Source organism: Malus sylvestris, chromosome 2 (assembly GCF_916048215.2).
Source record: "Malus sylvestris chromosome 2, drMalSylv7.2, whole genome shotgun sequence".
NCBI classification, from domain to species: Eukaryota; Viridiplantae; Streptophyta; class Magnoliopsida; order Rosales; family Rosaceae; genus Malus; species Malus sylvestris.
In genome coordinates this window covers 1716040-1729888 of record NC_062261.1, presented here as the reverse complement: position 1 = coordinate 1729888, position 13849 = coordinate 1716040, and the positions used below count along the sequence as shown (strand labels likewise).

The 13849-nt window shown below is 35.8% G+C and overlaps 3 protein-coding genes across 3 annotated transcripts; all 3 read right to left on the bottom strand.

Annotated features, from left to right (window-relative positions):
• Window positions 1-1181: 1181 nt before the first annotated feature.
• Window positions 1182-3662, bottom strand: LOC126592298 (probable glycosyltransferase At5g20260). The gene is made up of 4 exons (XM_050258004.1): window positions 3184-3662; window positions 2699-2850; window positions 2111-2474; window positions 1182-1972 (listed from the first exon to the last, which is right to left on the bottom strand). The coding sequence occupies exons 1-4, from the start codon at window positions 3520-3522 to the stop codon at window positions 1310-1312; spliced, it is 1518 nt and encodes a 505-aa protein (XP_050113961.1). The 5' UTR covers window positions 3523-3662; the 3' UTR covers window positions 1182-1309.
• A 2171-nt stretch (window positions 3663-5833) lies between these two features.
• On the bottom strand, window positions 5834-6970 carry LOC126592291 (probable glycosyltransferase At3g42180). The gene is made up of 2 exons (XM_050257998.1): window positions 6596-6970; window positions 5834-6496 (listed from the first exon to the last, which is right to left on the bottom strand). Exons 1-2 carry the CDS (start codon window positions 6944-6946, stop codon window positions 5834-5836), a joined length of 1014 nt encoding a protein of 337 aa, XP_050113955.1. The 5' UTR covers window positions 6947-6970.
• A 3687-nt stretch (window positions 6971-10657) lies between these two features.
• Window positions 10658-13700, bottom strand: LOC126592280 (heptahelical transmembrane protein 1-like). Its single transcript, XM_050257992.1, has 4 exons — window positions 13202-13700; window positions 12734-12826; window positions 11724-11772; window positions 10658-11585 (listed from the first exon to the last, which is right to left on the bottom strand). Exons 1-4 carry the CDS (start codon window positions 13540-13542, stop codon window positions 10890-10892), a joined length of 1179 nt encoding a protein of 392 aa, XP_050113949.1. The 5' UTR covers window positions 13543-13700; the 3' UTR covers window positions 10658-10889.
• Between the last annotated feature and the right edge of the window lie 149 nt (window positions 13701-13849).

The following is a 13849-nucleotide window of genomic DNA, read 5'->3' as shown; positions in this document are numbered from 1 at the left end:
TCCTTCACTATCCAAGTATTGATACTCCTTGATTCATCGGTTGGCAACAAATATGATGGCAACAATGGTGGCGGAGACGGAGGTGGTGAAATGGGTGAGGATGGCAAAGAAGGAGGTGATGAAATGGGTGGAGGGGTGTCATGGATAATTTTGATGCCGGAAATGGGAGTAGGAGACGAGAAAATAATATTGGTAAGGTTGGTTTGGTTTAATGGAGATAAGAAAAAGATAAATAAAAGGATAATTGAAAGACTTGGTAGCAGTGCAGTAACGATGTGAGTAGAAGAGCCAAGTTCTGCCATGGATGTGCTTTCTTTCTCACTTCTTTGACAAAATAAGGGAGGGAGAGGAGGAGGAGGAGAAAGGACACACTATCGGGTATGGGGAGTGAATTGATTCGGCATGGTAATGAATTAATTACAATAATGCTACAATCAGTCGTACACGCACAAGTAAAGTGATTTTGGTCGTCGATTCATATAAGGTAGCACCTGCTCAATTAACTATGACTGATTCATCTTGAAATACTTAAAGGAAAGGCCTCGAAGGGCTACGGTTATGATTTGCAGAATTTGGTACGTGTAGCTTGTGATATCTGATATGATCAATTATAAATAGAAAGTGTTTGATTCAGGCCCTATAGGACAATTAATGACATCAAATCAAAATATGGATTTGTTTCTGTGTAATATATTTCCTATATTGGCAAAAAATATTGAATTTGTTGTAAAAATAATTTGAGAGTTGGAGAGAGAGGTCGGCGATAGAGAGAGGGTTCATCGGTTTTTAGATTGTGATTTTTCTTCGCTTTGTGTCTGTATTTATACTAATCCTAGAGTAATATAAGTCATGCAGTAATAAGATGATAAGATCTCTGAGATTTTATTGAATTCTAAATTAAGTTTACACAATCATGTACCAATTTATGTATGTAATCTCCCTTTCTCGACATGAATAAGAAACCCAAACCCATTAGGAATACAAAATCTTGGCAAATCATGGTAGAAAAGGAGAATTGTAAATATTTAAAATTGAATTTTTGCTGAAGAGTATTTTCTCTTTCGTACAAGGAAAGAACTCAAATCCATATAGCCACTAGCCAACTCATTTGCCTCACAATGAATTTGTACACAAATTTGTGTCTTGTACATGTCTTTATATGAAAGAAGAGACAATGACAATATCCAAAACAAGGTGACGTTTTTTATTAATTATGAAATTCCAGGTCACCAATTGGCCCAATTTTCATTGTTGGCCTCAGTTTTACATCAAACGAGCAAAGGGGAAAAAATTATATTGATACATACAATTAAGCCTCGAGCTTAAAGTCAAGTCGTCTTAGCCACACTGAGTGAAGGATCATGTGAATCACATCAAACGGTTTAGCCGGCCTATTTATCACAAAATGTGGACGAACCCTACACACCCTTTTCTGCATTTTCAGATATTTGTCGAATGGAATTGCTTGTAAGATGGTCTTAATTTCCGGTATCTTAGCAACTGGAATTTGCACTGAAAATTTGCTCCAATCAAGCACATCACTGAAGGGCAATGTGTAACTGTCAGAAATTAAGACAGGCACACATCCTGCATATATTGCCTCCACAATTCTTGGGCTTGCAACTTCAAATCCACTAGGGCACAAGCAAAACTTGCTCTGCACCATAAATTTGGTGTAGTTTAGGCCCTTGGGAAGCTTCTCATAGACTTGAACTTCATCATCTTTGTCCTTCCAATGATCCAGCAAAATGGGCCGGACAGGTCCGTGGACCCGTCCGGCAAAGAATGCTAGAATTGGGCGGCTCTTTGCGGCCTGACACAAATTGGAGGAGCCCAAATTTCCTTTGTATAAGTAGATTTCAGGTAGTGAGACATCTCTTTTAGGTTTAAATCCTTCTGAGGTGTTGGCATTGCAAAGAACCCTAATAAAGTTCTTGAAAAGCTCTTGATTTCCAACTGAAACCTCCGGTGCCTGAATTACGAATGAAATACTAGTTGTTTCAAAATAAGAAATTTTGCATATTTATGACTATTTCAGAGTGTTAACACAGTTCATATGAAAAACGGAAAAGAAGTTTGATGGCACAGTTGAAGCAACATATATACGTACCCAATCATGACATGAAGCCATAAAATGGTCAGCACCATTGCTTCTGTTCCAGTAGGGATATTTACCAGCCACGACGCCAATGTAGTCGGTGACAACCCGTTGCAGGCGGTCCCGATGGTAGTCTTGTCTCCGAGTGATAGGCATGTAGACAAAGCGAACAACGTTGGCAACACTCAGGGGAAGGAAAAATGTGTGTGCCTTATCGGGATGTGTAGCTCTGAATGGGCTTTCCTCCCTCTCTATTTCATCAATGAATTGTCCCTCAATTCCATATATGTCATTCAGTGGACCAAAATGTATTAATGGATGCTCTCCTTCCTTGTAGCTCCACACTTTGAACCTCTTCACCATCTCTATGTGACTCCTGCACAATGCATATCTTAATTAGCAAACATTTTACAATGCACGGATGACAATGTATGGGAAGTACTAGTGCACTGGACGACTGGATTTGCATGGCTGAAGTTTGAAGATCAGAATCTAGCCTTTCAAACTTTAAGAAAACCCTCTTGGTCAAAGCAAATGATTATTTAGATAAGAGAAACGAGTATAATATGTGTGGTACATAGAATCTTAAAATTACTCAACTGGTGAAAAGCGTAGGGATTTTTGTAAATGGTTCCTCTTGGGATAAAAGTCTCAATTTTCTGTGATGTATACTTTTTATACTGAATTGCTTCAAGAATTGCTGCTCGTGCTTTGGCCAAGTCTTCTTCAATTCTATCCAAACTAGTCTTACCCTGGTCACCAAGAAATACACTAAAATCAAGTATTAGACAAACTAATTAATATATCAAAATAATTACCATCGCTAAATTCTAATATACAAGAAAATGATGTTTCATAATTACTTTGTTTTTAATTTTCAAATTTTATGTTCATTTTTTTTTTTGAAAACTTGTATGGTAATTATTTTTAATGTTCAAAATACTGAAAACTGAAAGCTACTTTTGTGATGAATTTTCAAAATTTGGCTTGATATTTTTTGAAAACTGAAAAATGAAAACAGTTACTAAACAAGTTTTGAAACTGGAACGGTTATTAACCTGAAAAATGAAAATTGAAATGCTTACTTTGGTAAGATTAGCCTTGTGTCTCCTTTGATACATGGAGCTTGTGAGAAGCTCATCAAAATATGAAACTTGAGGTAGGGCTGTGTGGTTGCTCTTTGTTAGATTGAAAGGTGTAGTAGTAGGCTCATCAAAATATGAAACTTGAGGTAGGGCTGTGTAGTTGCTCTTTGTTAGATTGAAAGGTGAAGCAGTAGAAGTAGTATTGTACGAGGAAACAAAGGGAATAATGACATACTTTTGACCAAGCAGGGAGGAGAAGGTTAGAACGAAGAAAATGAGAAAAAAGAAGATAATTAGGGAAAGAAGTGTGGGGCAGCGGAAAGCTGAAGTCATGGCCATGGCTGGCTGGCTAGCTAGCTTGACTGTTTCTTCACTGTTGTGTCCATTTATAAGAATCAGTGAGAGGGATGAGTGGAAGAATCGGCGGGGAAGACGATGATCTGAACTGGGTTTATTCAAGAATCTGCAGAGAGAGCTGCATTTTTTTTACTTGTATATAAAAAGGGTAGCTCTTAGCGGTTTAGCCGGGTGAAAATCATCACACACTGATATAAATGCAAAATAATTCAACATGGAAGATTGCTACAGATATCGATAAATTAAAATTCTAGAAAATTTAATGATGAGTATCTTGCAATTTATGTATTAGAGAAGTCATTAATTAGTCTTTTTCCATGTATGTGTACAGCATGGGGAGGAAGAGAATCGTGACTATGTCTGTGATGAATATGAAAATAAAAAAAAAATTGAGAAGGGCGTCTGGCCACGCCTTAAAAGAGTACCCCTCACAAAGCATGAGATCTTCTGTGTTTTTACCTAATCTCATGCAAACTTACTTTAGTGTGAGAACTGTTCTAATCAAGTGACCCTAATGAACATTTTCTCAAGTGAATTTATTTATTAAGGCTCGATCAAGGCTCCTAACATATTTTGGGTAATGTTAGGGTGGTCAAATTTCTAAAATAAATTTTGTAAACTAAATAATATGATTGTTAATAATTAGATTATCACTTAAATGTTAATTAACATACTTATTTATTATTGATGACACATCATTTAATTCGTAAATTTGATTTAACAATTTGATCTCTCTATGAATTTTACAAAAAGTAAGAGGTCGTTGTTTAAGGCTAGCTAGTTCCCTAGGGAATGGACAAAACCCTATTTCCAAAGGTATACATTGAGTTAGTCAAACTAATGTATTTATCAGCTTAATGTGTATCTTGATGTTGCTGCTTTTTTATTAAAATGTGCATCTTGATGTTGCTGCTTTTTGATTAAACTGCAAGTAAGTGCTGTTAAAAGTCCAACCCAATTATGGTTTGAGAGAGAGTGCACGAGAGAGAGCTCCATTCAGCCCTCTATCTCAATATATTATATATGGGTAATGTTAGAAAGATACAAATTATAAATTAAATGATGTGTCATCAATAGAAATGAGCACGTTCATCAACGCTTAAGTAATAACCAATCATAAACTTCCATGTCATTTAGTTTACAAAATTTTGTCTACAAATTTAATATCTCTAACATTACTCATTATATATAATATTTCATGATAGCAACTTTCTTAATCCTCTTCTCATTTTACTTTTTCGATTTTCCTTTTACCTTACAATATTGGTTAATGATCGGAAAGTGTATAATTTCTAGGTCACCTTAAAAAATTGGGAGTTTTAACGAAAAGTCCGCGGTACTGTTCATTTTAACGAAAAACCACATTTTTACACTAAAAAGTCAAACCTGGTACTATTCATTTTACCCTTTATTTTGTCCTTATCATTAAAACTCAAAGTTTTCAAGCCATTTTCATTAGTTCTTCTTAAAAAATTAGCTCTACAAAATCAATTAAATTAGGAATTGTTTAACTGTTCAATCAACATTGTCAAAATTGAAGTGTTTAAGTGAGAAACATGATTCCGTCATATGTAAAAGTGTTAGATGACTAAACGATTTCGGATTTAGTTATTTCTTTGCAAAAATAATCTTTAGTTGGTGATAGAGAAAATTATTAAGATCGTTATTTAACATTGCATAATGAGAAAGAGAATAGAAAAGGTAAAGTGAGAAAATTTCACAATAAGAAGATTGCTTGTATTCATCTCTAACTAAAATACCTACCATGGGAGTTGTAGTATGCATGGTGCTGGATTTATACATGACCTACAGGTGATGAGTGGACTAATTAATTAAGTCGATTAACAAAGATTAATTACTCAGTTAATTATGTGAGGAGTGGACTAATTAATTAAGTCGATTAACAAAGATCAATTACTCAGTTTATCATGTGATTAAAGGTCAAATAGTGTCTAGCTAGTAGACTACCTTGCCTAATTAAGCAAGTTGTGGGATTCTTTACTTGCATATGTAGCTAGGTCTCACGTGAGTTCTACATATCCCTGCATGAGAAAATGAGGTTGGTTTTATTATAAAACCAAAGATCGTTATGGAGTTTGAGAGTGGAAAATGCAAACAAGATCCGATATATCTTACGAGCGTAGGTATATATAGCTAGCTAGTTTGTGTCCCATTAATTATTGCTGACAAAATTTTATATCCAAGAAAGACTATAGACCGATCAGATACCGTAAAAATTAACAAGGGATTAAAAAAATTACACAAGGTGATGACTATGTTGATGAATCATGATCTAAGTTTCGAGCTTAGAGTTAAGTCGTCTCAGCCACACCGAGTGAAGAATCATGTGAATTAGGTCAAATGGCTCAGAAGGCCGATTAAGCACAAAATGCCTCTTAACTTGGGAAACTCTCTTCTGCATTTTCAGATAATTTTCATACGGAATTGCTCTTAAGATGGTCTTAATATCTGGTATCTTGGCAACCGGAATTTGTACTGAAAATTGGCTCCAATCAAGGGCATCACTGAAAGGCAATGTATAATTGTCAGAAATTAAAACAGGCACACATCCTGCATGAATTGCCTCCACAGCTCTTGGACTTGCCACTTCATACCCACTAGGGCACAAGCAATACTTGCTCTGACCCATTAGTTTTGTGTAGTTTTGGTCCTGGAGGAGCTTCTCATGGACTTGAACTTCATCATCTTTGCCCTTCCAATAATCCAGCAAGATGGGTCGAATTGGTCCGTGGACTCTGCCGGCAAAGAATGCTAAAATCCGGCGGTTGTTTGGGGCCTGACCTAAATCTGGTGGTCCAAGCTCTCGAGGGGGTACATAAACTTCAGGTAGTGAGACATCTATTTTGGGTCGAAATCCTTCCGAAGTATTGGCATTGCAAAGAACCCTAATAAAGTTTTTGAAGAGTTTAGGTTGGCCTGCTGAAATCTCCGGTGCCTAAAATATGATAAATTATTAGTTGACGTGATGTATACACACACAATTTATCATTTATCGAAATGTGATACCAACATGTAGGGTTCAGTAAAGCATTACCCAATCGTGACATGATGCCATGAAATGATCAGCGCCGTTGCTTCGATTCCAATACCGATACTTATTTGCAACGATGCCAATGTAGTCGATGACTACCCGCTGCAAGCGATCACGACGGTAGTCTTGTTTTCCGGTGATAGGTAAGTAAACATATTCGATAATGTTGGCAACACTGAAGGGAAGGAAGAATGTGTGAGCCTCATCAGGATGCGTAGCCCTGAAGGGGTTATCCATCCTCTCCATTTCATCTATGAAGTGTCCTTCAATGCCGTAAATGTTTTTCATTGGACCAATGTGTAGTAATGGTAGCTCTCCTTCCTTGTATGTCCACACCTTGAACCTCTTCCTCATCTCTATGTGACTCCTGATGATTAGCATCACAATTATTATGACAAAATTATCTTGATCGTGAAATGATGAAATTGGTTACTTTTTCTAACATGATAAAAAATTGTGTAATGTTTTGAGAAGAAAATAATAGTAAGTAGTGGTTAATTAGCAATATATACTCAACTGGTGAAAAGCATAAGGGTTTTTGTAAACGCTTCCTCTTGGGATAAAAGTCTCTTCTCTCTCTGAACTATAGTTCCTAGACTGAATTGCTTTGCGGATTGCTGCACGTGCTTCAGATAAATCTTCTTCGATTCTCTCCACACTAGTCTTATTCTAATCATAGAACACAAAAAAGTTGTATAATTAGTCAAGACAAGTTAAGTTACCAAATACGTAATTATAACAAAGCTTAATTTTGGTTCCATGCACTAACCTTGTGCGTACTAATCCTTCGATTCATGGAATTTTCCAGAATCCCATCGAAAGAAACGTGTGGTAGGGCTGTGTAGTAGTTCTTTTTACGATTGAAAGACATAGCTAAAGAGGAAATCAAGGGATCATTATTGAGATGGTTTTCAGGGAAAGGTGATAAGGTTAGGTGGAAGAAGAGAAGAAACAAGAACGTTACTAACAAAAAAATTACTGTGGGAGATCGGAAGGCGCCTCCGGTAGGTGTAGTAGTAGTAGTTGTCGTCGTCATATGGTAGTGATTGATTTTTCTAGGTCCATTGATTAACATATATACGTACGTAAGCGTACAATCTTTCACTTTCTTTGTCATTAATTTTCTGTTAATCATAGATTGCATTAAGCCGGAGGAACAAGGAAAAAGACGGTAAAAACAAAGCCAAAGACGGCCCCTGAGGCTAGCTAATAAAGGAGAAACAGATCGAGGCTTAGGAGGTGAAACCAACCCATGCACGAAGAAGAAAACAACAAAATAAAACAAGGGTTTTGATAGAGAAATGTATCCAACATAGGTATATCTACAAGAACAAATCTCTGTAGTTAATTCATTATAGTATATCTAGCTAGTTCATTTTCTATTTAATCACTTTCTAATACATGAGGATTCTACATATTGTATTTGATCACTTTCTAATACATGAGGATTCAACATATTGTATTTAATCACTTTCTTATACTTCAGGATTCTACATACAATGATATGACTCACTTTTATAATTAGAAATGTGTCAACAAGTGTATCAATTTTGTGCGTCAAAATAAAATTACTGTTTGGTAACTATAAGTACCACATTAATTAATTACTATGTATTGGAATAATAGGGTCATGTTTTGAGTACCACATTAATTAACTAATATGTATTGGAATAATAGGATCATGTTTTGACTTTAAAAAATATTCTTGGGTTTTTGCATGACTGGGTACATGTTGATCATCATCGACCTTCTAGTATAAACTATAGAGTATCGACTTTGGAACTGATTGACTAAACTTGATCCCAAGAGGTATATATATTGAGAACTTAACAAGCTAGCTAGTCCAACTCATTTGTTTATCAATTTTTGGGGTTTAATTTGTAAAGGCTATAATCCCAATAAGGGATATATAAGTGAATACCTTTGGATCACCAATTTATTGTCGAGACTGCTGCCTTTTGATTGAATTGAAAGTAATGTTCTGTTTAAAGGTGACTCTCCAACTAGATCGATAATCCCGATACAGATATAAAATCTAATGGAATCATGGAACTATGTATATATATGTTCAAATGTAAGATTTATTTATTTTTATTGAGTTTATATGTAGGACTTTTTTTTAATAAGAAAATAAGATAATAGATAGTGTGATCGCGATCACACCCAATTCAAATAAGAAGGCTTTTTCTGGCCACAAAAGGCAAAGCCTTATCCCAAACATGGAAATTATTAAAATTCAAAGTGCTAATGACTGCATTCGTCAAGATATTCGCCTCCGTGTATACATAGTTCCATGAAATGACTTCAAAAGCAGTCGCTAACCACATTATGTCTTCAATGATGTTCCTCAGCCGCCAAGGGGTAGAGCAGATTCCTTTACTTGCATCGATAACTAGTTTAGAATCACCTTCACGCAAGCTTTCTTGAATCCCTTTCCTTTACCCAACCAAAAAGCATCCCTCAAAGCTAAAGCCTCGGCTACAAAAATGCTATTCTCTCCCAGGCTTCTTGCTCCAGCGACAAAAGGCAAACCATCTTCATTTCTGATCACAAAGTCGGCCGCGGCCTTGGAGTTGATAACAGAACCATCAAAGTTGATTTTCAGCAGCCCTCTTTGAGGAGGTTCCCATCTAATTTTCAGATTTTATTTTCTAGCCAACTTAACTCCATTGTTAGGTTTGCCAGCAGAATAAAAAGGCTTTACTAAGGCTAGAAAGTTTCTCTTTACCTGAATCATCAAGCTCATGTAACCATTCCAACAATCCCAAACGATTGTTATCATTTACAGGTGATATATCGGGGATTGTAGCCCAAACATGTCTTGCAAATTTGCAGTTGATAAACAAGTGATCTTGATCTCCATTATCTGTGGTACATAAAGGACAGTTAGGACAAATTGAATTAATGTGTTTGTTTAACCTTGCCCGAGTTTGCAACCAAGTGTTAGTACCTTCCACATTCTTGATAACAGTTGATGTCTAGTATTGGTACCTTTGATACTGTTTTGAATCTAAGTAGCTGACTTTACAAAGAAATTATCATTAGCATTCAGGCCCCAACAAAAGGAACCATTACCTCATTTAAGGGCAAAGAGATACTACAAATTTGGTTAACAATATCATCAACAAGCTGTAAAAGTGAGACCTTTAGGATTCAGGTAAAAAATGGTTTTGACTTTTTGTACAACTTTTTAAGTATAAGGTACTTAGTTGATGAGTGGTCTGGGTTTAACAGTTTAAGTGGCAAATGTGGCATATATAACAAGACCTGTAACAAATTAGGGATAAAAGAACGAGTAAATTCTACGTTTGTTGATGTCAATATACTAATTTATTTGCATGGATGGTCAAACCTCGGTTAATATCATTAAAGAAAGTTGAGGTTTCTATCAAAATATAATGTTATGATATCTTTTTTAACTTTTTGATATAAACCAACTCCAGGTCCTCACAATTAGCATCAAAACTTATATATTAGCACCCACACTCCACGTCCTCACAATTATGTATTCATCACTTATCCTATATTTGGACGAGAGATTTTAAAATTTTATGAAATTTTTATATCAATTGTTGAAAATGAACTATTCAAGCACAATCCTAAAAATGCACTACAAACATACTAAACAAAGAACTTTCGGAAGAAACTTCCATCAGATTTATAATGAGTTTAGTTATTTTAAGACATATAGCCTAAGTTTTATAGAAATTGAAATTCGCTCATGCAAACACACCACAGTAGGGTCTTCTAAATAATTTGTGTCTTGACTCTAAATAAATAGAGGTGGCTTGACCATTTGTGTGACCACTCTTCTCGACCCCAATTTGATTCCATTTCCAATGCTTGAATTCCTTCTTTATTAGAAATATCGTAAGGATGGCATAGTCGGGCATGATCAGAACGAGAACATGGATTTATATGTTCTAATTTCATGCAAAGAGTGTGATTATTCGTGTCTCAATTTCTCAGTACAGTTTCTACTTTCATGGATGAGAAACTGAGAATCTTGTTAATTCATAACTGAATCTAATTCTAGCCTAATCAACATATGATCATTCAGTGTAATTGTTTAAATCACAGAACAAAATTTTCAACTTTTCGTTTTCCTGGAATTCTTCTAAGTAAAAAACACAATGCATGACAACCTCTGCTTCTCCTCTAAGCTGGCTATCAACAAATCAATAATTTTCCCCTACCCCATCAATACAAATCAAGAGGCTCAACCCTCAACCTACGGCAACCCATAAAAAAGAAAGCTAAGTTCCTTCTTGCTGGTATGTGACGTAGTATTTAGATTTTAATTGTTGTCACATCCAAAGCTATTTCGCCAGTCTAGCAGTACAAGGATGGCACCATAATGCGCCAACGCACCCAAAACCACCAAAACATGAAAAATCTGGTGGCTGTGCCCTGCCAAATCAAACCCCCCCGGCCTCCATCTCTCCGGAATCCGAGTGACATAAAATCCAGTCCCCGTCAAATAGAAAAATGCCATGGCAGCCTCGTATACTAGAGTGAGGTTGCGCCTTGGATTCCCCCAGTTCACAACGCTGCCATGGATGGCGGGGACGATACCAAACAACCCCATAGACGCAAACAACAAGGCGCGAAACTTGCGAAACTCGCTGCTAGAGAGCTTTGGCGAGAGCAATGTCACGATGGTGAAAATGCCCATGACTGTTATGCCGCCAAGGTAGATGAACTGCCAGCGCGAGTCGCATTGGAAGATGTAGTAGATGGGAGGGAAGAAAGAGGTGATGATCATGGTGGTGATGCCGGCGTAGTCTATGCGGAGGAGCATGAGGTTTAATGGGTGTGAGTGACATGAAAAGAGGTGGCAAATGGTGCTTGAGAGGAGGCAGAACATAGAGCCGGCGAGGAACACATAAAATGGCCAATATATCACGCCCATTTCAGCTGATGGTGCTGATGATGCAAATTCCATATCCTGAGATGTCATTTGCTTCAAATTGATAAGATTTGTTGTCATCCCCTGTTAAATATATATGTTGATTAATTTTCGAAATCATATATCAAGGAGATGTTGTGATCACAAGAAGTGGCGATCTTATTTGAATACTATAGTAATACTATAGCATTAGGAACTTCATTAGAAATTAAAGTCAATTACCGAAATGAAATTACGGGAGACATTTGTGACTCCGCTAATAGGCGTGGACCTGTATCATACAATACAAATTAAATGAGAACGGGAGAACTAACTTGCATGATTAAGAGCTCGTTTTAAGTGTTTTTTTTAGAATTCAATTACATTTTCCCTAATGATTTGATTCCAAAAAAATTTCTACCATAAGCGCTTTTAGCCATTTTAAAAGCACTTCCAGAACGAGCTCTAAGAGTTTAGTTTCCTAGCTGCTCAAGTACTTAATTATCACTTAAAATATTATACATCATTGTGTACTATACATCACATTTGTGATTGGCCAAAACGCTTATACTATATAAAATACATTGATGTATAGTATACATTATCTCTTACTTAAACAATCTAGATTCTTCAGCTGTTAAATTCTCTGAAAATTTTAAGAGCAAACCGAACAATTATATATAGATTTAGCAATTTATATTATGCATTGATGGGATGTACTCTAAAATCATAGGGTTTTTTAAGTCTTAAGACTAAAATGTATGGAATAATTATTTATATGTATGGTTGCAATTATTTATTAAAAATGAAGCTAGTAAATTATTTTTAACAGAAAGAGAGATTTTCTAATAATTTTAGGGAATTGTTATTGGCACTCCAAAAATCTCATTCTACACTCTAAACTTTCTATATTTGGAAAGAAAAATACATTTGTGAGGAGTGTAGAATGAAATTTTTTGAGTGCCAATAACATTTCCCTAATTTTATCCAAGAGCATTTATCATATGCTCAAAGTCAGAGATTCTATGTTTGATTCCTTATTTTCCAACCATTGCTTGTATAAAAAAAATAAAAAATTATTCACAAAAAGATAAAATTCAAATTAGTGTTGCCAAGTTTCTAATTTCATGATCAGTCATTGTCCTTTTGTGATTCTAATTTTAAATTAGTGATATCAGATACAAATAGAAAAAAATTCAAAGTTGCCAAAAACAGAATTAGAAAGAGTAAAAGAAAGAAAATCCCCAACCAACCTGGCAAAAAAGCCAAGGAGATCCGCTACCTGAGGCACTTCCAACAAATTCGCCATAGTCAAACCCAGAAACAGAACAAACCCGATCAAATGCCTGTAATTAATTAAAAAATAAATAAAAAAATTCAGAGAAAATACAAAAATTATTGAAACCATTAAATTCTGAAGGAATTAAACAAGATAACCCTTCAACTAAAATTCTTTTTTTTTAATTTTTTTTAAAGAAGTACGATATTCATTAAAAATGAGAACACATACAAAGTAAAAGGAAAGTGTGCATAAAAGGGCCTTGATGAAAAAACCTTGCCTGAGAATCAGCAAGCATATCAGAAGGGTTCTCAACCCTTCAACTAAAATCTAAATTTAACAAATAACATTGAAATTCGAATAATTAATGAAGAAATTAACCAAGAAAAATAAACAAATTTGGATTGAAAATTGATCATAACATAATTAAAAAAAAACGTACGTCCAAACGTTAAGGGTTTCGTTATGCCACCGGAAAACGCTAAACAAAGCTTCCGGGAGAGACCAATCGGCCCGGTAGTAATTGAGTATGAACTCATTGTCCTTCATGTACTCCGGCAACTCCCAATACGACATCAACCCGTACTGCTTCGGGTTTGCCTTGTTTTGCTTCTTCTTTTTCTTCCTTCTCCTCTTGTTCTTAATATTGTCTACAGAAGAAATGTTACGGATTAGGGTTTGTTGATTCTTCATTTCGTCTTCTACTTGTTTCGCAGAAGCGGGAGTTGTTTGTTTTGATGAATATCTCATCCTGGCAAGAGCTCCTCCTTCCTTGGGACTCATTGTCGCCGGACAAAATAATCACAAGGAGGTTGTGGAGGGAGGAGGGCTTTCTCATCAGAGAGAGAGAGACAGACGAATTTGGATTTGTAGGTTTACAAAATTTATATGGAGAGGGACGGGGTTATGGTTTTGAAGATCCGGAGGATTGGATGGGATAACGGGGCTGCCTATTTAGTACAGTTGGAGGTTGCTCAACTGAACCAACCAACCGCCAGCTTATACAATTTAATTTTTAATGTTTGGATTACACGAAACTAAAAAAGATGAAATGCATGGATTGACAAAGACATTTTTGCAAGTCTGGGAA